The sequence below is a fragment of the Neomonachus schauinslandi genome, chromosome 2 (assembly GCF_002201575.2).
Source record: "Neomonachus schauinslandi chromosome 2, ASM220157v2, whole genome shotgun sequence".
NCBI classification, from domain to species: domain Eukaryota; kingdom Metazoa; phylum Chordata; class Mammalia; order Carnivora; family Phocidae; genus Neomonachus; species Neomonachus schauinslandi.
The window spans coordinates 79,204,871-79,232,521 of NC_058404.1; the positions used below are offsets into that span (position 1 = coordinate 79,204,871).

At 37.1% G+C, this 27,651-nt stretch overlaps 1 protein-coding gene across 1 annotated transcript; it reads right to left on the minus strand.

Annotated features, from left to right (window-relative positions):
- Window positions 1–2: 2 nt before the first annotated feature.
- TMEM184C (transmembrane protein 184C) lies at window positions 3–27,651 on the minus strand. Its single transcript, XM_021698862.2, has 10 exons — window positions 26,935–27,651; window positions 19,415–19,545; window positions 19,280–19,316; window positions 18,338–18,543; window positions 7,151–7,225; window positions 5,965–6,058; window positions 3,179–3,291; window positions 1,688–1,787; window positions 1,022–1,193; window positions 3–804 (listed from the first exon to the last, which is right to left on the minus strand). The coding sequence occupies exons 1-10, from the start codon at window positions 27,151–27,153 to the stop codon at window positions 539–541; spliced, it is 1,413 nt and encodes a 470-aa protein (XP_021554537.1). The 5' UTR covers window positions 27,154–27,651; the 3' UTR covers window positions 3–538.

The window sequence follows — 27,651 nt, forward strand, 5'->3', positions numbered from 1 at the left end:
AAACATTAAGGGTTTATGTTTAAAGAATGAGACAAAAAATTGCAGAAAATAAATGATAAATTCTTATTTATTGAAAGACATCCAGTTGAGAAATAGAGAAATAATTGTTAGGTAGGCATATATGGCACATGATTAAGTTCCACTAATTCATATTTCCAAATTACACTTTCTGCTAAATCCAGAGCATTATATTCATGCAGCAGTGGTAGGAAGCATTGATTTTTTTTTTTTTTTTTTAATGTCCATCCTCTTGATAAAGCAATGTAACATTAGGAACATTTAGTAGTCATCTTCTACCATTTGAGTATGTGATACTCTAATGTTAAGAAATCAAGTCTAAGTCTAGGATATTTAGACTGATTATTTGTGATATACAAAACTCAAGTCAGTTATATAAATCCAGTAGTTGTACCTGGCTTTCACCTTCTTTATGTTGAAATTTTCCATCATTTATGGCTTGTCCCAAGCACAAAATCCTGAGCAATGGGATACCAGGTAATGAAATCATGGTAGCAAGAGCAATGCTTTTGCACATTGTTCAGGAGGCCACGGATTTATCTATAAGTTCTTTTTTCTCTTCTGTAGTATCATTACATATTTCATCAGATATATTAGCTGTAGTAGGCGTAGTCTGGGGAGTCACAGTGTGTCCAAACCCTTGGTAGTGACCCATGGGTGAAGGTGGTACAGAAGAGGCAACAGAAATTGCATCTTGTGAGGATGAGGATAACAAGCTTGTATGTTCATTTTGATCTTGATCCTCAGGAAAAAACTTTTTCCTAGGATGTCCCATGACTGTCCTTCCTTTAAAGTAATAGAAAGGTTTCCAAGTTAGTCAAAAGTTATTTTTACCACTATAAACTTACCATGCTAGGAATAAGTCCCCCCTCCCATCTCTCACTTTGAAGAGCTTTACGGGTACTGCTTTAAACAGTCTTTTCATCTCTTAAACAGCTTCTAAATTGCCCTAGCAGGAGAACTACAATTATCTATTTGGATGAATGAAATGGCTGGTACTTACCAACATGCCTTACTTGTTCAGAAATATCATCCCTAATATCTGAAACATCCCACATAGCAAGAAAGGAATCAAAGCATGAGCCCTCTTCTGCTTCTTGGACATATGGTTTATATGAGAAAGTGTAGTGATGAGCAATAGCAGCAAGGAACATCTCAATACAGATGATAAAGTCCTATAATAACAAAAACAAAAATAGCAGCCATCTTTCAGCTTAAATCTAGTTTTGTAGATAAAGGAAAAGCACTATCTTTCTCTCTTTTCAAAAAGTATTTCAGTATCAACAGCTGTTTTTTTCCCCCCCATAAGATTATATTCATTTTTTCATTTTCCCAAAATAACTCATTTTTGACCTCTTAAAAAAAGGACAAAACTTTACACTACCTCAGTCAAGTATGTTTTTGCAAAGTACAATGCAGTCTCAATCCACTGCCCAAAGACTAAGAAGAGAAATGCACAAAGAGAAACTGACTAGGAAAAACAAAAATCTAGGTTCTGTTCCTGGCTCTACCACAAATTAGTGACGATGGCTAGTCTCTCTAGGGTTCCTCCATTTTCTCCTCTGTAAAGTGAGGATAATAGTAGCCTCACGGCCTGCATGTTGTCAGGTTTAGGAGATAATATGTAAAATGAGTAAACAGTAAAGTTTTATTTACAGAGAGCACTAACCTGGAGTCCTGTAGCCACAGCTTCTACAGTTTGCCATTCCCATGTATGCTTTTCAGAAATCACGCCAACTTTTACCAACAAAGCAATAACTACTGCTTGCCTATATGTTAGGAAAAGGTAAACGCCATATCTATATCAAGCATAAAATGAGCAGTTGTTTTAAAAATATGCCATTTTAAAAAGTTAAACCCCAGCACAACTTGTGGACCACCACCACCACCACCCCCCTACCTTCACAGCATACTCCTGAAGACACCGTATATCTATACTAAATACATTTATTTGCTTTACAAATTTATTCTTGTAGTACAGTTTCATCATGTGAATTTTGATTATGCATTCTTATACACATGGAACTTCAAAATTTGGTTTATATGTCTTTGTTTTGAAAGTGTATACAAGTAATTAATAATTAGATTTTAAGTTCTTCCTATACACAGACAATGCCCACAACCTTGAACAATAGGCATTTAAAATAAAGGACAGACACTGAAGTGTTATTTACACATGTATTAATTATTCAGATTATTTTTAAAAACATTTTGAAACCAGTCTTGTTGGAAGTGCTGGAACTACAGACCAACTCAGAAGGCATTGGACTCCCAAAATGGGAGTTGTATTGAACATTTCAAGCACATCCGTGGCTATGACCCTAGGTTAAATTTAAATGGCTAATAATGAGACAGGTTTATATAGTTCTGTAATACAAGAATTTTACTTCAATATTGCTTGTAATGGTGAAAGGATTAGGAACAATCTAAATGTCAATAGGAGAGTAATTAAAAGGTTAGATCCACAGAACAGAATACTTAGTAAAACCAAAAAACAATCCCAAACGATAAGAAAATATATCCTCATTTTACTGACAACTATATCCACAACATACTTAATGTATCGTTGAGTTCTGCAAGTTTTTATGGTATGAAACTAGCTTTCTGTGGCATTTTATATGTGACATTATCTGCACCACAATGTTACTCATTCTGAGTGGTAGGATTTCAAGGATTATTCTTTTTCCCCTTTTTGTATTTGTATACTGTTAAATTTGGTGTATTTGTTTCTAGGTCCCCTATCACCCACCCTTTTACTAAATTGGGACCATGTACAGTTTTGCCTTCTGCTTTAAAAAATATATTTTACTAAGCAAATGAGCATTACCTTACATTATTAAATATTCTTATGTTTATCTTCCAAACTGCAGACTATTCTCTTATATGAAAGGACCATCATGTATTTTTTAATGATTCCTCTAGTGTTGAGACAGTTAGGTTGTCTCAAATTATTTTCTTCTTATAAATGTTATGGTGACCATCTGATTATTTCTTTATGAAAAACCAAGAAGGGCTAAACAGATGAACTTTTTTAAAAGGTAAGTAGAGACATTTTAATTCATTTTCTATATTAGGATTATTTTGAAAATCCTCCCTAATCAACAGTGTTACTGCCCTGTAGAAAATGCAAACATTACATTTAAGAGAAAGCAACACTTACCAAAAAGAAACAAAAACCACCAGTTTTACACAAAGAAATTTGCCAACAGGTTGGATTGGACTCAGTTCTTCCTTCAGCACTTTATAAAATAGGAGCAGACAATACATGGCAAACTAGAAACAAAATTAACAACAGTTAAACTTATTCAGTAAGAAGAACTAAAGACGGTAACAGAAATAATACAGTTAGAGAAAACAGAGACCTGGTACAGAGTAATGTTTTAGGCAAATTTTTCTAGGCTTTCTGTTCTGTTATTTTTTAGATTAATAATGAGCTTTTAGAATTTACTGTGGATGAAAATATAGGATATAAAATTTCTCAGAAGAGATGCATAATGTCTTCCCTGAAAATGGTTTTCAGCATTCACTTAATGGGGGCCCATAAAGAAAACAATGAACAAATGACTGTCATGAGTGGAGGAAAAGGCCCTCATTCAGCCCAAGTAAAAATATATCTGCTTATTAGACAACACAGTAAATAAGTACTATGTGAATAAAATTATGACCATTAAATATGAAAGTAAGCAAACCATGTTTCTTGAGGGCAGTATGTTAATCCAGCTCAATTTACTTTTTTAAAATAGTTTTTAAGACTTTATTAACTATTTTTAGAAATCAGTTGTAACAACCTAGTGTACTGTACATAGAAATAAACATTTCCCTGAAAGTTTAGTTTTTCCCATTACAGTATATAAAATGTTCATGTAAAATATTATAAAAATACAAAGTTGTCCACAGTCCCATTATCCAACCCTTCCCTTCTACACATAAGGGGCTTTTTTTTTTTTTAAAGATTTTTTATTTATTTATTGCCAGAAAGAGACACAGCGAGAGAGGGAACACAAGCAGAGGAAGTGGGGGAGGGAGAAGCAGGCTTCCTGCTGAGCAGGGAGCCCCCGTTGCGGAACTCGATCCCAGGACCCTGGGATCACGACCTGAGCCAAAGGCAGACGCTTAACAACTGAGCCACCAAGGTGCCCTAGGAATTTTTTTTTTTTTTAAAGATTTTAATTATTTGTCAGAGAGAGAGAACATAAGCAGGGGGAGAGGCAGGCAGAGGGAGAAGCAGGCTCCCTGCCGAGCAAGGAGCCTGATGTGGGACTCGAACCCAGGACCCTAGGATCATGACCTGAGCCGAAGGCAGCCGCTTAACCGACTGAGCCACCCAGGCGTATTTTTAAAAAAGATTTTATTTATTTGAGAGCACACGGGAGGGGGAGAGGGAGATAGAATCTCAAGCAGACTCCCCGTTGAGGGCTCAATCCCACCACCCTGAGATCACAACCTGAGCTGAAACCAAGAATCGGATGCTTAACCAACTGCATCACCCAGGCATCCCCATAAGGATTATTTTTAATGATTACTTAATATTTTGGTCAGTGGAAGAACCATAGTACATTTAAATAGTCCCTATCACTGGGCTTTGCATGGTTTCCAGACTTTGGCTATTACAAATGATAGGCTGTAGGGACGCCTGGGTGGCTCAGTTGGTTAAGCAACTGCCTTCAGCTCAGGTCCTGATCCTGGTGTCCTGGGATCGAGTCCCACATTGGGCTCCCTGCTCAGCGGGGAGCCTGGTTCTCCTTCTGACCCTTCCCCCTCTCATGCTCTCTCTCTCCTTCTCTCTCAAATAAATAAAATCTTTAAAAAAAAAAAAAGATAGGCTGCAAACACAAAGATATTCAAACCAAAAATAAGCCATTTCTTGAGGATACATTCCCAGAAATGGAATTACTGGTTCCAAAGAATATGAACCTATATGCGAAAGCTTTGAATGCAAAGGCATATTATTATAACAAACATCTAATATCACACATGCATGCCACTGCACCTATTATTTTGTTGAAAACATTAAAGATTTTAAATAAAGTGCATGTTCTTAAGCTGAAAGTATCAGACATTTATTATTTATTTATGGGGGGGGGAGGAAGGGCAGAGGGAGAGGAAGAAGCAAGCCCCCTACTGAGCAGAGAACCCAACGCAGGGCTTGATCCCGGGACCCCGGGATCATGACCTGAGCTGCAGGCAAACGCTTATTAACTGAGCCACCCAGGCGCCCCAGACAGTTATTTTTTAGAGCATTTCAGTTTCTAGAACATCATTTTTCTTTAAACTTGGCATTTGCAATTTTCCTTTATTCCAAAGATACGAGAGAATTTTATTCCCCCATTTTTATTCAAACCTGGTACTGGGGCACCTGGGTGGCTCAGTCAGTTAAGCGTCTGACCTGCAGCTCAGGTCATGATCTCAGGGTCCTGGGATCGAGTCCCACATCGGGCTCCTTGCTCAGCGGGGAGCCTGCTTCTCCCTCTCCTGCTGCTGCTCCCCCTGCTTGTGTGTGCTTGTGCGTTTTCTCTCCTTCTCAAATAAATAAATAAAATCTTAAAAAAGAAAAAAACGTTTAAAAAAAACCCAAACCTGGTACTATCATTTACCAATTAGACATTTTTTTTTAGACAAGACATTTTCTCTTATGGAGTATGCCTAGGTTATGTGTTTTTTAAGGATAGCATTGTGCTTTTATTTATGACATCCACACAACTATGTAATGACTACTAGGACCAAATGAACAAACATGAACAACAGGTCAATGTAAAAGTCACCAGGTAATTTACAAAGATACTATGTCTTTATATATGTATAAAGACATGTTAAAGTTTCTTCAAGTTCTTTCCTATAAATTGAATTTCAAAATTAAAAAATAACAAACTTTATTCCCAAAGAAACTTCTAAGAAAATTTAGTCATAGATGCTAATTTAATACAATTAAAATTAATATTTACTTACCAATTGTGACATGTTGTTTATTATAACCAAGTAAGTCCAAGCATTTGAAAAGCTAAAGTTCCCTTCATCATATATGCCAAGCAGCTCACAGATTCTTAAAAATGGTAAAAATGAGATTTATGATTAACTAAATCAAAATATATTTTAAAACATAGCATTGACAGTAATACTTAAATTTAGAAGTCAGTTTATTTAAAAGACCCTACAGATAATCACTTGATTTTTGGTCACTGAGGTGGTTTAAAATTAAAAAATTTTTCTAGTAATGCTACCATATGATTATTCCCCCATCTTAAATCTAAAATAAGACACACACATTGAATTAGAAGGGGTAATTACTAGATTAAAAAAAATTGTTTTTTTGAATTTTGAAATTTTGAAAAGCATTGTAATGCTAGTCAATATATACAACTATATTTTTTTCCCCAAACTATTTTGGAAGGTAAATTTTATGAACACCCAGATCTAAGAATTAACTTACATGATTCCCCAGTTTCTAAACTGCAGACAAATAAAGCATGCTTTCATAAATAAATTAGATTTAATTCTAAGGTAAATGTTACTAAAGGATTGCTAGCTCAAAGGTAGAAAAAAGAAATGAATGCTTCTTTCACCTTCTCCTCTGAACATGCACAATTTAATTATGAATAGCAGACAAAACATGCAATCCACTCACTTTATCTGATATTCTTATATTTTTATTTTACCAGATAGCTTAATGATAATACCATTTTATCTCACCTCCTAAGCCTCGACAGAATTCTTACAAAAGAAAAACATGATTCATCCTTGGAATATAGTACTCATATTCAAGTTAACCATATAGAAAATAATCCATATAGAAAATAAAACCATATAGTGGACCTAAGGTAGCATACTTTAACTTCATGTAACAGGTATTTTTGTAAAGCTGTGCGAACATTAATATTTGAAAAAAAAACATTTTAAAAATGTTTTCCAGAAAGCTGTAGAGAATGTTATTTAGAAGAATTCTGTGGTGATTCTTTGCTTATAAATGGTCACCTTATTTATTTTAATATTGTAGGGTTTCTGTATACTATGTTTTTTAAAACAGACTAGATATATATCATAGACAAGTAAATTAATGCTCTTTGTGTCAGCTGTTCTCACTTAAGTCAGAGCATGAGGATTTTAAAAAATGATAATATAAATTCTTTGTACTTACAAAGCGACAATGGTGGTGAATGGTCTGACCACTGTATACTGCAAAACACCCAGTTTGCATCTAAATAGCAATACTCTGCCAAATGGGGGAAAAAAAAACCTTAGCATTTCAACTACTCATTTAAATAGTACCAGATTTTCTCCAAAGCCCCCCAAATTAAAATCACTTTGACAAATGATGCCATATTTATATTTAACTCTTTTAATTTAGTCATTCTAAATGAACAACTGGGGAAGAATGTGGATGGTAGCAAACACTGTTTAAATGCTGTTTTTAAAATTATTTGACGACTACATCTTCTGAAAGGTTTCCCTTTCTGTGTTCAGTCTCAAATTCCTGATTACTGCAGCACAGAAAGAACAAAAGTTTGTCCCTATGTTTCTGGAAGAAAGACTGAGTAACATATGAACTGTGTCCATGTATATGTGAAAGTGTATTCAGAAGGTATTATTTACATTTAAGGTTCAGTTTCAAGTTTGGAATTTAAATATTATTCCAGAGAGTATCACTGATTAGATATTATGAAAGGACAAACAAAGATCCTGCATAAACAATTTTTATCCTATTGGTGGGCTCACTCAACATAGGGGAAAATTCACGAAGAGTAACAAAAACAAAACAGGAAGTCCCAAAACAAAAAAGGCTCTCTACCTGACAGCCTTGTACAAGCCTTAAAAGACCAAGTTGCTCTGAGGGCAAATGCTTTATTTAGCACTACTATCAGGAGAACTGATTGTCAATGTTATGTATTATGAATCCCCTTTAAGAGTTACATCTAGGGGCACCTGGCTGGCTCAGTCAGTTAAGCGGCTAACTTCTTGATTTCGCCTCAGGTCATGATCTCAAGAGTCCTGGGATCGAGCCCCATGTTATTAGCCTTTGCAGTCAGCGGGGAGTCTACTTGAGGAGTCTCTCTCCCTCTCCCTCTATGTCTCTCCCCTCTTGTGCACTATCTTTCTCAAATGAATAAATAAATCTTAAAAAAAAATTTACATCTAAACTGAGAAGATTGAGAATCTGGCATACAAGCCTTGAGGTGTTATGTTAATAGGATTGAATAAAGAAACTGCTGGGGTTCTGCGTGCTGAGAGGTTCTTCTCCCTGCTGAGGTGGTTCACTCCCTCTTACAGCTAAGTGTGCCCTCTGGGGGGGGCCTAAAGGGTGCACTTGGGCTTGTTGGGAGACCTCTTGAGAGAATGCCTTGGCTATACATGCTGTACTTCCTGCCCCATACTCTTTATAAATGAAGTAAAGTCAATTAGCTACCTTTGAAAGCTGCAGAGAATTAATGAACTGAAGATGTATTTGAAGAAACTGCCCAGAATGTAGCAAAGGCTGAGACAAAGAGGAAAATGTGAGAGTTACAGAAGACAGTAGAGGAAAGGCAAAATCAGAAGAGGTTATGGCTAGGAACTTTGCAGAAATGATTAAAGATACGAATCTACAGGTTGAGGCACCCTGTAAATTAAGCAGGACTAAAACAGAAACAGAATAACCTAAATACTTCATAGTGATCTGCAAAACATCAAAGATGGGGTCTTAAATGCAGGTGGAGACAGATCATCTATAATGGAATAACAAATTGACAGGAGAAGCCTAACAGTAGTAATCGAAGCCAGAATTAGAATAAAATCTTCAAAATGCTTGAAGAAAATTCCTGTCAACACAGAATTACACCCAGCAAAACAATCTTTTAAGAATGAGGGCAAAATAAAGATACTTTTGGTAAGTGTATCTGAGAAAATTTGCCAGTGATAAAATGACACTAAAGGGAACTTAATTTTAAGGGCCAGACTTTAGAAAGAAGGAAATGATCCCACAGAGCGCTGAGATGCAAGGAGCAAGTAAACTGTTTGTTTGTTTATTTATTTGACAGACAGTGAGAAAGGGAACACAAGCAGGGGAAGTGGGAGAGGGAGAAGCAGGCTTCCCATCGAGCAGGGAGCCCGATGTGGGGCTCGATCCTAGGACCCTGGGATCATGACCTGAGCCAAAGGCAGACATTTAATGACTGAGCCACCCAGGTGCCCCATGTAAATTGTTAATATTTGTAGTTAAATCTACAAAAGACTAAAAACTATCCAAAAAATGTCTAATTTTTAAGATTAAAGTTAGACTTTAAGTAGTCACAGTAAATTTTAGCCTCTTAACTAGTCATGATAACATTAGAAAGTATAACTTTTAAACCCTTAAGAAAAAAAATGAAATAAAAAAAATGGAGTAAGAAAATGAAAACAGCAACAATAACAAAATAAAGTAACTACTACCAACGGAATCTGGAGTAGCACCCGCAGTCAAACAGGTTGATACAATTGCAGTAAAATAGGTATTTTCATAATAGGTAAAATAGTCATGTTAAAATTACAAATAGTCAAAGATTATACCCTGTTTTGCCACTATATGAGCTGTGAAAAAGGTTTTGGTTTTCAAGGTTTCTTAAAAAATATTTTACGGGCGCCTGGGTGGCTCAGTTGCTTAAGCGACTGCCTTCAGCTCAGGTCATGATCCTGGTCCCCGGATCGAGTCCCCGCATCAGGCTCCCTGCTCAGCGAGGAGCCTGCTTCTCCCTCTAACCCTCCCCCCTCTCATGTACTCTCTCTCTCAAGTGAATAAATAAATCTTTAAAAATATATATATATGTATTTTATAGTCACAAACCTAGAATATATTAATATTTGTTAAATATGGGTGTTTTAAAACAGATTTTTCTGTTTACATTTGTTTGTATTCCTCTAATGTTTGGAAAACTTTAAAATTATTTATTAAAATCTTTATTAAAATGTAGATTCCTGAACTGGATCCTAGAAAAAGGACATTAGTGATAAAATTTGGGAAATCTGAAGAGTCTGCAGTTAAAAGTATTATACCAATGTTCGTTCGTTTTTTTTTTTAAGATTATTTATTTATTTATTTTTTTTTTTTTAAGATTTTATTTATTTGACAGAGAGCGAGCGAGCGACAGCAGGAATACAAGCAGGGGGAGTGAGAGAGGAGAAGCAGGCTTCCCACTGAGCAGGGAGCCTGATGCGGGGCTCAATCCCAGGACCCTGGGATCATGACCTGAGCCAAAGGCAGACGCTTAATGACCGAGCCACCCAGGTGCCCCAAGATTTATTTATTTTAGAGAGAAAAAGAGAACGTGTGAGTGGGGGGGAGGAGCAGAGGGAGAGAAAGAGAATCTCAAGCAGACTGAGCACAGAACCCCACACTGGGCTTGATCTCACGACCCTGAGATCATGACCTAAGCTGAAATCAAGAGTCCGACGCTTAACTGACTGAGCCACTCGGGCACCCCACGAGTGTTCTTAGTTTTGACAAATGTACCATGATTACATAAGATGTTAAACATTAGGAGAAGCTGGCTGAAGGGTGTATTAGAAATCTCTGTCTTGTCTTTGCAACTTTTCTGTAAATTTAAAATTATTCTAAAATAAAGCCTTACTTTAAAATGGAATCAATGATAAAAGGATAGAAGAAAGTGAGACAAAAAGAAAACAGATGTCAAGATTTTAAATGAATATATCAATAATCACAAAAATGTAAATGGCCTAATTTAAGTGATGAATTGTCAGATTAGAATTCAAAAAATACTAAACTTAAAAAAAGTAATATATCTAAAACATAAGGAAATGGAAAGGATGAAAGTCAAAGGTAGAGAAAGATATGCCAGGCAAATACTAAACAAAAGAAAGAACAGGAAAATACCTTTAAGACAAAGAAGTTTTGGGTTTTTTTTTTTTTTATTAGAAAGCATGCGTGTGAGGGGAGAGGGAGGGGAGGAGGAAGAAGGAAGAGGGAGAGAGACTGACTCCATACTCAGCATGGAGCCCAATGCAGGGCTTGATCTCATGACCCCCTGAGATCATGACCCGAGCCAAAATCAACAGCTGGATGCTTAACTGACTGAGCCACTCAGGCATCCAAGACAAAAAAGATTATTTGGAATAGAAACAGCATCAAAATATATAAAACAAAAACTGACAAAAGTACAGAAAGTGACAATCAGTGGCAGAATTTAAGTATCTTTTTCAGTAACTGGCAGTATAAGTAGCCAAAATCAACAGAAATACAGAAAAATTGAATAACACATAAGACTGATCCCATGGACATAAATGTAATACAGTCATTCATTAATATAGAATATACAATCTCTTCAAGCATACAGGGAACCTTTATAAAAACTGATCATGTAGTAAAGGACATGAAACAAATCTTAACCAATTCCAAAGACTCTCAGGGCGAGTATATTCTCTCACTGCAATGAAAAGAAATAAAATGAAAATCTACCCCCCACCCCAAATCCTGTTTGGAAATGTAAAATATTCCAGAGTAACTCCAGTAAAGAAAAAATCCCAATAGAAATTTAAAAACATTACATGGACGATAATGAAAATATAAAATATAAAATCTGGGATTTATGTGGTGGTGGGATATTAACTAGGTTTATTGTGGTGATCATTTTGCAATACATATAAATACTGAGTATGGAATGTCATCTTTAAGAGACACATGCGTAGACTGATATGATGAGACAGCTTTAAGAAAGTCAGATCGACTTTATGGAGCCAATAAAGCCCCTTGGAAATGTTAGCCTGATACCTTGCTTCCCCTCAGCCTTACCAGGCCCTGCTACCAATACTAGCTGTCCCTGCAGAAGTCTGGACTCAAGGTCAACTGATACGGCTGCAGCCTATGAACAAGCAAGGTCCTGAGTCCTTTCCTGAGAGAAGGAGCCTAAGACCCCATCCAGGTTGTACCAGCTCTCAGAGCATGCCCACAGCCCCTTCTCCTTGTCCTAAGATAACCTCCTGACATCAGGGACTCAATTTTGCTTCATTCTGATGTCAAGTCTCCACCCCAAAGTAAACATGGGAATATATGGTACATGTTTCCTGAATGTACGTGCTCCATCTTTTCCCCATGAATAATCATAAATGTCTCTGCCCTTTAAAAAAAAAATTGAACAATTTTTGAACAACTGAAATTAGTATAATTACGATAATTTATTAACTTAATGTATGTCAATTACATTTTTCAATAAAAAAAAGTTGGAATTAAGTGAATGTAGAACGTGGAGGGAAAATGTAGTTTTCAATGCAGTATTAAAGAAGAAAGGGGGTGGCTGGCCAGCTCCGTCAGAAGACCATGTGACTTGATCTCGGGGTTAAGTTCGAGATTAGGTGTAAAGATTACTTAAAAAATTCGGGGCGCCTGAGTGGCTCAGTTGTTAAGTGTCTGCCTTCCACTCAGGTCATGATCTCAGGGTCCTGGGATCGAGCCCCGCATCAGGCTCCCTACTCAGCAGGAAGTCTGCTTCTCCATCCCCCACTCCCCCTCTTGGGTCCCCTCTCTCTCGCTGTGTCTCTGTCAAATAAAATCTTTAAAAAAAAAAAAAATTACTTAAAAAATGTAAGAAATCTTTAAAAGAAAGGAAGAAGAAAGGTTATGTAAATTAGTGAGCTAAGACTAACATGTTAGGAAAAGATAGTAAACCAAAAGAAATGGAAAAAAGGAAGTAAAAATAGGGCAGAAATTAATGATAGAGAAAACCAATATATTACACAGAGAATCAACAAAGCCAAAAATCAGTTCTTTTAAAAATGTTTTTTATTATTTTTTTTTAATATTTGAGAGAGAGAGCACAAGTGGAGGGAAGGGCAGAGGGAAAAGCAGACTCCCCGCTGAGCAGGGAGTCTGATGCGGGGCTCAATCCCAAGACCCTAAGATCATGATCTGAGCAGAAGGTAGACACTTAACTGACTGAGCCACCCAGATGCCCCCAAAAATCAGTTCTTGAAAAGACTAGTAAAAATAGGCAAACTTCTGACCAGATTGTTCAAAGAAAAAAATAAAGATACTAATAGCATTAGAAATGGAAAAGGAGGGGCGCCTGGGTGGCTCAGTCGTTAAGCGTCTGCCTTGGCTCTCAGGTCATGGTCCCAGGGTCCTGGGATCGAGCCCCGCGTTGGGCTCCCTGCTCGGCGGGAGGCCTGCTTCTCCCTCTCCCACTCCCCCTGCTTGTGTTCCCTCTCTTGCTGTGTCTCTCTCTGTCAAATAAATAAATAAAATCTTAAAAAAAAAAAAAAAAGAAATGGAAAAGGAATCACAACAACAGATCCAGAAGAGATTGAGAAGATATAAATGTATGTCCATAAAGATTTATTTATTTGAGAGAGTCTGTGTGCGTGCATGAGTGGGGCGGGAGGGGGAGCAGGGAGGGAGAGAGAATCCCAAGCAGACTCCCTGCTGAGCTTGGAGCCCAACTTGGGGCTCCATCTCAGGACCCCGAGATCATGACCTGAGCCGAAATAGAGTAGGACACTTACTTGACTGAGCCACCCAGGTGCCCCTGCCTATATTTTAAAACTTTGTTTATTCTGCCTAATTCCTAAAAATTTTATTTGATTTCAGAAACAACAGGAAGCCGAAACAGTTCTATAACTGTCCTCCCACAAGTCCAGGTCTAATCTTTCATGCTATAGTTACAATCTCTTCCTGTGATACACAAATAAAAGGCGATAATGCCTATTCAGGCAATATAATGTGGATATGAAAATCAGACAGGAACAATGTAAAAAAGGAAAATTATAATCTTACTCATGAACATAGATGTAAAAATTCTAAACAAAGTATTAGCAAACCAAATCTTGTGTGTAGAAAAGCAGACGATACATCTTAATCACTGAATTTACCCTAGAAATGCAGGGAGTTTTAACATTAGAAAAGCTATTAATCTAATTCACTAAATTAATAGGTTAAAGGTAAAAACCAACCATCTCAATAAATACAGAAAAAGCATTTGATCAAATTTAATCACTCATGATTAAAAATTCAAACAAGCTAGGAGTAAAAGAGAGCTCATTTAACTTGATAAAGGATGCCTACAAAACACCTTTAGAAACATAAAACTCAATTACATTTTATAAGAATTCCCTTTAAAATCAGGAATAATGCAAGAATATCTAGAGATACTCACCAGCACAGTGAGAAGAAAGAGAAATGTATGGTACAGACTGGAAAGCAAAGAGATCCTTCACTTGCAGAGGACTACCTGCACAGAGAACTTACAAAGATCTACAGACTAAGAAAATGTTACAGGATTTTTGGATATAAGACCAATATGCCAAAACCAATTGCCTTTCTACACACTGGAAGCAATTAAAATAATTTTTAAAATAGATGCCATTTATAATAGCAATAAAATACATTTATAAAATCAACAAAGATACACTTCTTTGAGAAAAATGTACTCTACTGAAAGGTAAATGAACAGCTAAAGAAGTAGAAGGCTAGGCCTTATTCATAGTTTAAGACTCAAAAAATCATAAAGATATCAATAAAGATTGAATTCAATTAAATAAAAAAAATCCCAACAGACTTTTCAAGCAACCTGACAAACTGTTTCTAAAGTTTATATGTAAGAGCAAAGACCCAAAAATAGCCAAGATAATAGGGTCAGGGCACTTGCCCCTCACTTTAACGCTTATTAGTTAATGTATGGAATTGGTCCAGGAACAGAAAAGTTAACCAACAAAACAGAAAAAAAAACCCAAAACAAAAAGCCACAAACAGACCCATCCATACGTGTTGAAATTTGACGTATGACAGAGACGGCAAGATCAGTGAGGCAGAAGGGAGAGAATGGTACTAGGACAATTAGCTAATGCAATAAAATGAAACTGCATTCCTACCTCACACAACATACACACAAAACATCAAATGTTTATAAATCTTAATGAGAAAATTTTGAAATCTTTAGAAGAAAGAAAAGCACAGGACAGTTTTTGTAATCCTATAATTGGAATAATTTTTTGAACAAGACACAAAAAGTATTGACTATAAAATAAATTCAACTATATTAAAATTAAATTCAAAACTTCCATTTACCAAAAGATTTAATAAAGGTGGCAAAGCATGCCAAAAACTGGAAAAGATATTTTCAATACACACTAAACAAAGAATTAGTATCTAAATATATAAAGATCCCCTATAGAGCCATGAGACAGACAACCCATTAAAAAATGAGAAATGGGGCACCTGGGCGGCTCAGTCACTAAGCATCTGCCTTTGGCTCAGGTCATGGTCCCAGGGTCCTGGGATCCAGCCCCGCATCAGGCTCCCTGCTGCGCAGGAAGCCTGCTTCTCCCTCTCCCGCTCCCCCTGCTTGTGTTCCCTCTCTCGCTGTCTCTCTCTCTCTGCCAAATAAATAAATAAATAAAATCTTTAAAAAAATTTAAAAAAAAGAGAAACAGAAACAAGCAATCCTCGGAAAGGAAACAAAAATGGTTAATAAACGTATAAAAAGTTGCTCAACCTCATTACTAATCAGGGAAATCCAAATTAAGACCACAGCAACACACCACTTTATATTCTCTTGACAGGCAAATATAAAGATTCCAAATGTAGGTGAGAATGTGGTTCAATTAGAAGTGTTTTATACTGTTGGTGGGAGAGGAATATGGTACTGCCACTTCAGAAAACAATTTACCAGTAACAAAGCTGAACAAAACCTAAAGACCTAGCATGCCACTACAAGGTATATACCCTAGAGCATTTTTTTCAAACTGTCAAATTTAACTTGGTAGGCCATGACCTGAATTTTAAAAACAAAAGGAAGGGAATATATAATAAGGATTAGTACCATTTCATGAAAACATTTGTTTCACCAGTACACTAAATCAACAGGTAAACTGTTTCCCCTCCTCTCATGAACATACACAAAATTTAAGGTTCACTGAAAGAAAACTCATTGTGCTCACTGCTTAAGTTACAGCAAGAGGATAAAAAGCAGACTTAGTTTTTTAATCAGTTAACAACTGCACACTTGCCATGGTATTTACATCTTATAACCAAAGCACTATACTGAATTATCCTAAAGAGCAACAGCCTGATTATCAGATTTGTAACGCCAGTTACCTACTAGAGGGAGACTGGTAACCTACAATGTATGTATACACAAGAGATGTTTTATTATTGCTAAAACTGCATTAACTTTGGTAAACAATGTTTTTTTTCAAAGGAACGAATACCTGAGTTATAACTATGGATGCATTGCTGACATTATTCAGGCAGAATTCAAGAGTCTTAGGAAAAAATGAAACACAAAGAGAATTAACAAGAATAAATGTTAACTGTGTAGTTAGGAACAAATCAATTGCACAAGCATAGAATAGGGGGATTTTGACCAGTAGCATCATTTGAAAAAGGTCTGGGGTTTTAGTGGACCACTAGCTAATTGTGATGAGTCACTGTGAAGATATAGCTAGATCCTCATTTTAGGTTCTGTATTATTAGGAGGAGAGTCCTAATGAAAGTCAAGCCATCATCATTATATTTACTGGACCACTGCAATCTCTTCCATCTTTCTCCACTTGCAATTCAGTCTACAAAGAACACAATAATCTCTGAAAATGAAATTTGGGCACTAGTCCTCTATTCAACATCCTATAATGGCTTCTCATCTGACAATGACTCTCTCCTGACCAAACTTTAGATAGGTCTCCTCTGAGTTGTCTTTTCAACTAGGCATCATTCTTAGGCCTTGTCCTTGGCCTAAGTCAGACTGAGTAAGAATATTGCTAAGTCATCTGCCTACCCTTGACACCTGATTACCCTTGATATTTGATATTTGATAAGCTCCTCATCCCCCAGTCTTGATATGTAAGTGCTTGGTCTGCCCTTAGCAAGAATTCTATTTTGCCATTTTAGAGAGAATCCCCATTCCCTTGATGTCTTCTCTTAGTATTTTTCTATCCAGTGATTGCTTCAATCTGCTCGTTAGCTACAAATCTATCCATATTGTATTTGTTGCTGAGCACAGTATCTCCCCCCCCATCCCCAACTTACAATAGTTTTCCCTTACTATTCCTCTTTCAGTCTCCTGTTCCTTTTCCTTCATAGCATTTCCTGATATAAGTAACTCTATATTTGTGTGTTCATTTAATTCCAAACGTGTGAACCAAAATGTAAGTTCCATGAGTTCCACATGTTATATGCACTAGGATATATCCGTATACTGGCACACACTAAGTGCTAAATACATATCAAGTGTGTTAATGAACACATTAAGAGCTTATGATTTAAAATAGCTAGGTAGCTCCCTGTCATTGCCAAGTATGTAAACTAGAGACATATTTAGTCCCAGTGGTGTACAAATGGTTCTGTACTGCATGGTAGATAATATAGGTATCCCCAGGTTTTGTATCTACACTGATTAGTGTAACTCCAAATCATCCCAGTCATCTTGACTTGCAACTTTCACCTTGTTCCCCATTATCAGTGATCAAGTCCTACCAGTTCTTCAGTTGCAGTCTCTTTCCTTTCTATTCCAATTTCATCCCTCCTTTGCAGCTTATCTCACAAATGGACTAGTAATAATAACCTCCTAATTTCCCCATTTCTGGAATCTTCCTGCCTCTAATGCATTCTGAATAGTATTGCACAATTAATCCTTCTAAAATGCTATCTTCAAACGTTTCCTTGCTGAAAAATATCCAATGGCTCATTCATATAAAAAATGCAATCTTAGGGATGCCTGGGTGGCTCAGTCAGTTAAGCGTCTGCCTTCAGTCCCGCATCGGACCCCCTGCTCCACAGGGAGCCTGCTTCTCCCTCTGCCTCTGCCTCTCTCTCTCTCTCATGAATGAATGAATAAATAAATAAATTAATTAATTAATTAAAAAATGCAATCTTAGCTTCAACTGACATTTTCAGGCTTTATTTTCCTTTACTGTCCTCTATGGATATATAAGGCTAACAGCCCATTATTTAGTACTAGAATAAACACTATTTGTTGCTCCTATTTCATATCATATGCTGTTTCCCCACCTAGACTATCTTTCCCTGGGTCTTACACCTGATTTTGTCATTAACCAGCTATGTAATCCTGAGTAAATCTCTGTAGATCCTGGGTCCCAAGAGTAAAAGGATGTTGATTAAATGATTTATGATGTTTTTTCCCTGCAATATTTTAAGTTTTCTATTTAGGATAAATAAAGTACACGAGAGTACTTTGTATGTATGGATTACAAAAATGGGTTTTTTTACACTTTAAACTTGACTATGAACTACTTGAGGGTAGGAACTCTTCTTAAACTTTCTGTCCTGCTCACAGTACTTAACACGCTGCTTTGCAGAGACCTGACTGATGCTTAAAAACATAAAAAGATTAAAACAAAACATACTTACTCTCCCATAGTCCATGGTGGACAGCAACATAAAGGAGGGAAATGTTTCTGCTGATCTTTGGCTTCAAGGATTAATACCAGATTTGGATACCGGTTAGTTAGATAATTGGTAAGGAATCCCATAAAGTTGTAAATGACATAAGCTTCATAACATTCTCTGCAGGTATCCACATATATTGCAATGCTGGGATATTTCAAAGCTATCCACTATGAAAAAGCACAGATGTTAAAAACAGTTGCAGCTAAGATAAAACGAACTGCCATTCCAATTCATGGTAATCACAATGCTAATTTTTAAACTTGAGATGTCTTATCACATATTTACATCAAACTTTCGAAAATTTATGAGAGCTCCCAGATAATCTGTGAAATGAACTTTTAAAAGCAATAAACATACTGGATATTGGTAAAAACATTCGTGTTGGGGGGTAAATAGTGAATATGAAGAAAGAAGCTAAATTATTTTATTGGGTCCTTAAATATAATCTGAAATTTTCCTTGAGATGGTCATAGAAAATGCAATTAAAGACATTTCCTTTGTATGTCATCAAATTAAGGCAGTCATCTGTGACAAATGCCTGTTAGACTCCATCAAGGAAGGTTTTTTTTTACCCCCAAATAAAAGATTTAATAAATAAAAAGGATGATAATGTAGTTTTAAATATTAAAATCTTTAAAGGACTAAGAACTAGTACTTGGAAATTTTAAAAGATTAAGCAAAGAAAATACCTATAGATTTTTTAAAATTTAAAACACCCATCTTTTCTATTGTCATACTTCATCTTTCTTATTAACATTAAAAACAAGTGAATCTTTTCACTTTTCTTATTAATCTGACTTCTTATTGCCAAATAATACACTTTCATTACCTTAAGCATTCTGTAAATATAGTTGTATCATCAAGCAAGTTCTTAGCTAATGAGATAAAATGAAACATACTTACACTATCTAAACTGTATATGGGTACCATCCAAAGAATCCTAGTTGGAAAGCAAAGCATAAGTTAAAAACATTTTACATCATATTTATGAAATAAGTGAACATAACACTAGAAGAATTAAAATATATTAATATTTACCTTATTATTGGTTTCTGTAGTTCCGGTTGTGTATAATGTACTAAATGTTGCAATATCACCCAAAGTGATACAGGTATAGTCAATAGCAAAAAGATTCCAGCAATAAACCAAGCCTTGGTGTGTATTCCAACCTTAAAAAAAGTATTAAAATAAATCCTGATATTAAAACTAAAAAGCTAAATAAAATATTTTTATTCCTTACATTTATGTTTGATTATTAAGAAGGCCCAACATTTTCCAAACGACTAGTGGCTATTATTTTTCTTTTTCGAAAAACAGCCTATTTGTGGTTTTGCAGAGGGAGGGGGAGGATTTTTCCTCATGGGGTTGAGCATTTTTCCTTGTGAGGCCTTTTGTAACAGCACTGTGTACCTTAAGAATATTAACATTGTATCATTTCTCCTCAGCCTGTTGTCTTTTATATTTGATTATTGTGTTTGGGGATGTACAGAAGTTTTTAAATTTTCCACAAGTCAAGTCTAAAAATCTTTAAAAATTTTTATTTTATTTTTTTGAGAGAGAGAGAGAGAGAGCACGTGCATGCAGTGGGGAGGGGCAGAAGGGCAGGGAGAGTGAGTGAATCACAAGCAGGCTCCATGCTCAGGGCAGAGCCCAACACAGGGCTTGATCTCATGACCCCGCGATTATGATCTGAGCTGAAACTAAGAATCAGACACTTAACTGAGCCACCCAAGCGCCCCCAAAAATCTTTTATGGTCTACACCTTTGTTTTTATGTTTAGAGAGTTAAAATCCTACCTACATTTTCTGTGAATTTTATTGTTACCCAACATGTTAAACGTGTATTGAGTATTGCCTAACACTTTTAACCCTCCCACTTGATGATAAGTACTGCTACAACTACTGTCCAGACAAACTGTGTTAATATGGGCTACCCCTCTTATATACAACATTATCAACTCAGGATATTACATTTTAAAAAGCTCTAATTTCTTTTTTTAAGTCAGTATCTGATCAATATTTTATCCTTTAAAAGCTCAATTTCTAAAAATATACTTTGAACAATCTCATCTTTTTTTTTAAGATTTTATTTATTTATTTGAGACAGAGAGACAGAGAGCACGAGGCAGGGAGGAGGAGCAGTGGGAAGAGAGAGGAGCAGACATGCTGAGCAGGGAGCCAGATGCAGGGCTGGATCCCGAGGACCCTGGAATCATGACCTGAGCTGAGGGCAGACAGCTGACTGAGCCACCCATGCACCCCTGAACTATCTCATCTTAAGGTAGAGTTGAAATGATCCACTAACTTCCTGGCAAAAAAAAAAAGAAACTGTTCTATCTGTGGGGCCCTAGGGAATGAATTTTATATTAATTTGTGAATTCACTCTTCAAGGCAGGAGTACAAGTTAATGCTAACTTTTTTTAAAAAAACATTTTATTTATTTATTTGACAGAGAGAGCGAGAGAGGGAACACAAGCAGGGGGAGTGGGAGAGGGAGAAGCAGGCTTCCTGCCGAGCAGGAAGCCCGATATGGGGCTGGATCCCAGGACCCTGGGATCATGACCTGAGCCGAAGGCAGACGCTTAACGACTGAGCCACCCAGGCGCCCCAATGCTAACTTTTTAAAGGAAAAAAGTGGCATCTAATTTTGGTACTTTTGGGGTTTGAACAGTTAATTAAAAGAGCTGAAGTCCACAACTTCTAATTTTACTGTTTTGAACAAGATACTTTTTTTCAACAGGGGTATAAAAAACAAAAGTATAGAGAACAAATGTATTTTTATAACAATGAACTTCTATACTAAACAGTATGGAAAACTTGAAAAGCATATACAGTTAGCCCTTCAACAATTTGGGAGTTAGCACCCCCAATTCCTGCACAGTCGAAAATCTGTATGTAATTTGACTCCCCAAAAACTATGCCTACTGTTTGACCAGAAGCCTTACCAATATCATAAACAGTCCTTTAACACTGTTTTTTTACCATAAAGCAAACTAGAGAAAAGAAAATGCTATTAAAAATCATAAGAGAAAATACATTTACAGTACAACACTGTATTTATTGACAAATATCTGTGTATAAGTGGACCTGCAGTAGTTCAAACCCATGCTGTTCAAGGGTCAACTACACAAAAAGTCTTGCCGAATGCTGGAGATTAATCAAAATAGTAAGTGAAAAACAAGTATGTGAAGGTGAAGATTCTAAAAAGAATGTCTGAGCAATCATTTTCCAGGGATTTTTGTTTGGCTCAATTTCATTTAAAATTGAGTACAGGTGGTCCCAGACTTTACCTGGTTCAACTTTCAATTTCTTGACTTTACAATAGTACAAAAGTGATATGCATACAGTAGAAACTATACTTCAAATTTTGATCTTTTCCTGAGTTTTCTGCTATGTGGTATGATATTCTTCTCCTGATGCTGGGCAGGGGCAGGGAGCTGTAGCTCCCAGTCAGCCATGGGATCGCGAGGGTAAACAATCTACACACTTAACAACTTCCTCCACGTGCGATGGCGTTACATCCCAATAAACCCATAAACCCATCGTGGTTGAAATACCCTAAGTTGAAACTGCATTTAATGCACTTAGCCTGCCAAATATTATCTTGCCTACCTTAAACGTGCTCAGAACACTTGTATTAGCCTACAGTTCGGCAAAATCATCTAACACACAGCCTGCTTTATAATTAAGTGTTCAAGATCTCATATCTCATATAATTTAATGAATACTATACTGAAAGTGAAAAACAGAATGGCTATATGGGCACAGAATGGCCCATGGTTGTTTACCCTCATGATTGCGTGGCTGACTGAAAGCTAGTTTGCTGCACGGGCCCAGCATCATGAGAAGAACATTATACTACACAGCACTAACCCAGGAAAAGATCAATACTCAGAATTTGAAGTACGGTCTCTACCGAATGTATACTGCTTTCACACCATTATAAAGTCAAAAAATCCTAAGTCAAACCATCATAGTTGAGGACCTTCTGTACCCAAGAAGCCATTCTGTTTTTCACTTTCAGTACAGTACAGTATCCAATAAATTACATGAGATACTCAATACTTTATTATAAAATAGGCTGTTAGATGATTTTGCCCAACTGTAAGCTACTGTAAATGTTCTGAGCATATTTAATGTGGCTAGGCTAAGCTATGATGTTTGGCTGGTTAAGTGCATTAAATGCATTTTTACGAACAGTATTTTCCACTTATGATGGGCTTATCAGGACATAACCCCATTATAAGTCACGGAAGACCTGTATTCATTTTAATAATAGCAGCATATTCTAGATCTTCTCTGTTATAAGGTGATAAGAACAGTACTGTCAAGTAATTTTAATGGGCCCATATTTGTTTTTATAATTGCCTTAGTGCTAACTTGGTGGTAGACTTAAGAGAAAAATGATGTGCTTGTGACTAATGAAGGCCAAGCATCCTCAGTGTGCTATAAAAAAGAAAGTTCTTTTCAAATGATCATAAAACAAGTGACTAGAGAACTGAGTCATTTCAGTAGAGTGATGCCAAATTAAAAAAAAAAAACTTGCATCACAGAGTTAGTACCATTTTTACATTGCAGGTGGTAGTTTCAGAAACACATCATCTGTACACATTAATGCCATTAATTTGAATCATGATTTTATAGTTGTTTGACTTTTGAGTTATCTAAAAAAGCTATATGCATAAGAAATCTAATCTGTTTTGTGTGTGCACATATTTAAGATGCACAATAAGTAAATGTTAGGTATCTGTAGAAATTATTAATATAATTATTACCTTTAATTTACATTTATTTCTAAATAAATTATTCACACTTGAGACACACTGATATGAGGGTATCATTAAGATTATTTAGACTTATCAGCCAGAAGCGGTGTTGTTTTGGTTCACAAAACGAGGAGATAAGTAGAATAGACTCGCCGCCCCGCCGCCCCCCCCCCCCCCCCACGGTAACTTGAAGAAAGTAGAGAGAAAAGAAAAAACCATTAAGGACAAACATCCAGGAGTGAGTTAAGTGAACCTGAGCCAAATGCTTTCAGAGCAGAGGAAAGTGCAGTAAGAGAGTGCTCTCTGGGTCCAATCCTCCCGGGAAGAGAGGAGCACTTAACATAAAGAGTAGCTACTTGGGGCATAAGTACACATAGGGCAGGGTAAAATGACTGCAGAGTAGTGTGACATTATGTGTGCATTTAACTTACTGGACTTTCATTATACATGCTCAGCCAAGTAAGAGACAGAAATAGTTTAAGTAGTGCAGATGGTCATCTTGCCATTCCAATAAATAAGTATATGCCCCACCATGGGCATGGGATGGGCTCTATGAACTTCTTGTTTTCTACAATTTCAGTTCCCACTGACTTCTCACAGTGTCAAGCACAGGGATTCTAGTGTTTAAAAGACAAATGTTTTTCATGCATAACTGTCCCTAAACATTTAATGCTCAAGCAGATGTATGTGACTCTGCCTTAGGTGTTCAACTGAGAACCTAATCCCAACTAAGATGTTATTCCACAAGAAAAAGAATTGCTGCTCCAAAGCAATACTGAAATTTTAAAAACAACAGTGATAATTAGGGCTTCCTGTACACCTACTACGTGGCAGGCCCCATGTTAAGCATTTTAGATACATAAACTCATTTAGTGAATAATGATGAACAGAATGATATATTGTATATAAGGCACTTAGCACAATGTTATGTTAACCACTATCTCTGTTTCAGTTTTCACATCTACAGAACGAGGACAATTCCTATGCTTCAAGGGTTTTAAGAAGATTAAATAAAATTATACCTAAATCTTGGGGACATGCTCTAGTTATTGTATGTAACCTTAAAAACAAAACATAATGAGAAAAAAAAAAAAAGCTTCCCTCATCCACACTCTATCTACAATGCCATTCATTTTTCTGGTCCATTTCAGAGTCAAAATACTCAAAACCAAACCAAAAATGAACAAAAATACTTGTCTTCATATCCTGATATCACTTCTTTGCCTCACATTCATTCTTCCAACAACTCCCTCTAGTTTCAGCTCTTACAACTCCACTGAAACCATTACTAGGATCACCAATGACCCTCCTATCTTATGAAAACCAACAGACGTCTCAGTAGCACTGGACATCGTTCACTATTTACTTCCTGAAACACCCTCCTGTTCTGGCTTCCATGACACCACTCTTTTGGCATTCCGTTTCCTCACTGGCTGATGCTTTTTTGTTAAGTTCCTATTCCTCTACCAGATTTCTAAATGTTGGTGCCAGGTCCTCAGCCTTTATAATCTCATCCATCCTTATGGCTTTATTATTTTTTTTCAAAGATTTTATTTATTTATTTGACAGAGAGAGAGAGAGAGGAAGAAGCAGGCTCCCCACTGAGCAGGGAGCCAGACATCGGGCTCCACCCCGGGACTCCAGGATCATGACCTGAGCCCAAGGCAGGCACTTAACCAACTGAGCCACCCAGGCATCCCATCCTTATGGCTTTAAACACCTCTGTTCTGACAACTCTCATATTAATATCTGCAGCTCAAACCTTTCTGAGCTCTAGACTTGCATACCCAACTGTGTATCTGACATGCCCATCTGATTGTCTCTCATATACCTCAAACTAAATGTCTAAAGCAGAACTCAATTTCTCTCAAACCTGTCCCTATCAATTTTCCATCCCACTAACTGGCATCACCATTTACCCTGTTGTTCAAGATAAAAACCTCACAGTCATTCTTGATTTCTTTTTCTCTCGTTGCCTCTCCTCCCCAACCCAACCCACTGTCAAGTCTTGTTTCTTCACTGCCAACGATACTTAAAATTCAGTTTTCCATCTCTATTTCTGCTATCCTGATTTGGGCTGTAAGTCATTGTAACTTGGGTACCAATGACCTCTTAACTACCATAAAGAGCTTTCTAACGTCCTTTACTTCCACTTAATTTTCCATAGCTGGTAGCATAGCCATTTTATACGGTTTTATTTTATTGATTTGGGTTTTTTTTGTTGTTGTATTGGTCTTCACCACTAAGTTCCATGCAGGTGGGTGCCAGGTTTTTAGCTCTCACCATATAGAACACAAGCCTGATTTATCACTGTGATGAAGGAAAGCTTGAAATTTTTAAAACAGGGCAACTGGGTGACATGTGAGTAAAGACCTGAAGGACGTAAAGGATTAATACCATCTGGAGTAAGAGCATGCCACGAAGGGGGAACATTTAATGCAAAGGCCCTAAGGAGGTAGCCTACCCCACATGTGTGAGCAAAGTCATTGTGGTGGAAGCCCAGAATTGGGGAAAGTCAGAGGGGAATGAGGCAGGGGTGGTGTCAGATTATGTTGGGCCATAATGGCCATAGTTAGAGATATCGGCTTTCAATCTGGGACTATGAGTGATTGGAAAATTTAGAGAAGAGGCACATAATGTGACTTATGTTTTAATTAGATACTTTGGCTGGTGAATTGAGAATAGTCCAGACAAGACATGAAGAGAATTTGGTTCAGGGTGTTTGCAGTAGAGATTGCAGATTAAAATTTTCCTTAAAAGCTGGCACTTAAAAACTACAGTTAACTAACAACAAGAGAAATCTTAAACTAGGTTGATATTATACATATTAGCCTTAAAAGGAGTTACTATACCACACTCCAAAAAAATACTCCCAAGTAAAAGATACCTACTTTGTATTAAGATGTCTATACTTGAATTCTGGTAGGTAAATTATGAGAATAACCTAAACATCTAACAAATGGGGAATATTTAATGTAGTGGAATGTTATATTAACATTAAAAATAACTACATAGAATATGCCAATATGGGAAAGTCAACAAAATATAATTTAGTGAACATACAGAAAACAAATGTATATTAAGCTGCATTTTGTTTAATTATGGAAAAATCATTTCCATAATAAAAAGCCTAAAATAGCCATGGTCTTGCCAATGCTCTTGTAAAACAGGTGTTGCTAAATAAAAGTACTTTCTGGTATTAACTTAGAATTTAAAATTCATTATACAATTTTTATAAAGTACCCATCTAAGTTGAGTATTTACCTTGGGGTCTTCCCGCTTGTAGTACTTTACTGATGTCACAATAAGAATATGACATCAAAAAATATACAAGGAACTTTGTGCAAAATCTTTGTGGGTTAAGACCTAATGTGTAAGTAAAAACAAACTACAAAGTTAAACCAACTAGAATCCTTTAATTCAGGAAGCGAGTTAAATGCTAGTAAAATTCAATACATGGTTTTCAAAGTAGTTTATTTGATCTAGTTAAGTCCAGTATCTGAACAGATCAGATTTCAGGAATAAAATTACCTTACTTTCTGGGAACTGATGAATACTTGCAAAAGAGTGCTCTTCTAAGCAGCAATCTTAATATATTCTAACTATTTTCTCGACCTGGTCCTCCTTCCACCTGCGGCATGCTTTGAAAAACCGTGAACAAGAAACCAGACAGGTTTATCAACTAAGACTGGGCTCATTTACATGACAATTTTCAGGATATAGAGTCTGGGGCATCTGGGGTAAAAATGGGCAACTTTAAAGGGTAGAGGCTGATGGTGAAGGACACTCTTACCTCCAGCTTCTGTAATTCCCACACGCATAGAGGAACCGCAACCACTATGGACACCAGGTAGATGACCACCGCTAAAGGTCGAATCCACTGTCTCCAGTTCCTCCAGGTACAAGTGCAAGGCATGTTTCCGCATAAATCAGCTCCAAGTAGCAAGGAAAAAGAGCTCGAAGGAGACTGTAATGGGGAGCCCTGTTCTTTGGCTGTTTTGTCAACTCGCATACTACGGAGAAACAGCTGTTGGGCGACTTTACCAGCAGCTCGAGTCGCCTCCTCGGCCCGCGTTGTGCTTTCTGCTGCTGTTACCGCAACTGCGGCCGCTCAGGGTGCTACCAGGGAGCAGTGCGGGCAGCATCCTTTCTTCCCTGCCCCGCATCTACCCAGTTTTTCCGCGGTGGAATCCCCGGGTGGAGGCGCTGCCCTCACCTGGGTATCGCCCAGAGCTCCGCCTCCACCATGGCCTCGCGGACAGCGGCACCGACCAGGACCGACTTCTAAACACCCTGCACACAGTTCGGTTCCGCCCCGCAGCTGCCTGCCCACTTGCTCTTTTCTTGGGAGGTGGAGCTTCCTCCCTCCCGCACCTGCAGGCGTCTCTTGGCCCGATTCTGCAGGCAGATAAGAGGCGAGCACTCAAACCCGCCGGCCCCAAGATTTCCTCACTCACTCCCACGGGACATCCCCCACAGCGGAACCCAAGGCCACCCCAGGGCTTCCGCT

Coding starts and splice junctions, on each gene's coding strand:
- TMEM184C (XM_021698862.2), bottom strand. CDS start 27,153: ATGCGAGTTGACAAAACAGCCAAAGAACAGGGCTCCCCATTACAGTCT. Junction 6,059..7,150: donor TTCACCACCATTGTCGCTTT/GTAAGTACAAAG, acceptor ACCATTTTTAAG/AATCTGTGAGCTGCTTGGCA. Junction 1,788..3,178: donor GTGGTTTTTGTTTCTTTTTG/GTAAGTGTTGCT, acceptor CCTAACATATAG/GCAAGCAGTAGTTATTGCTT.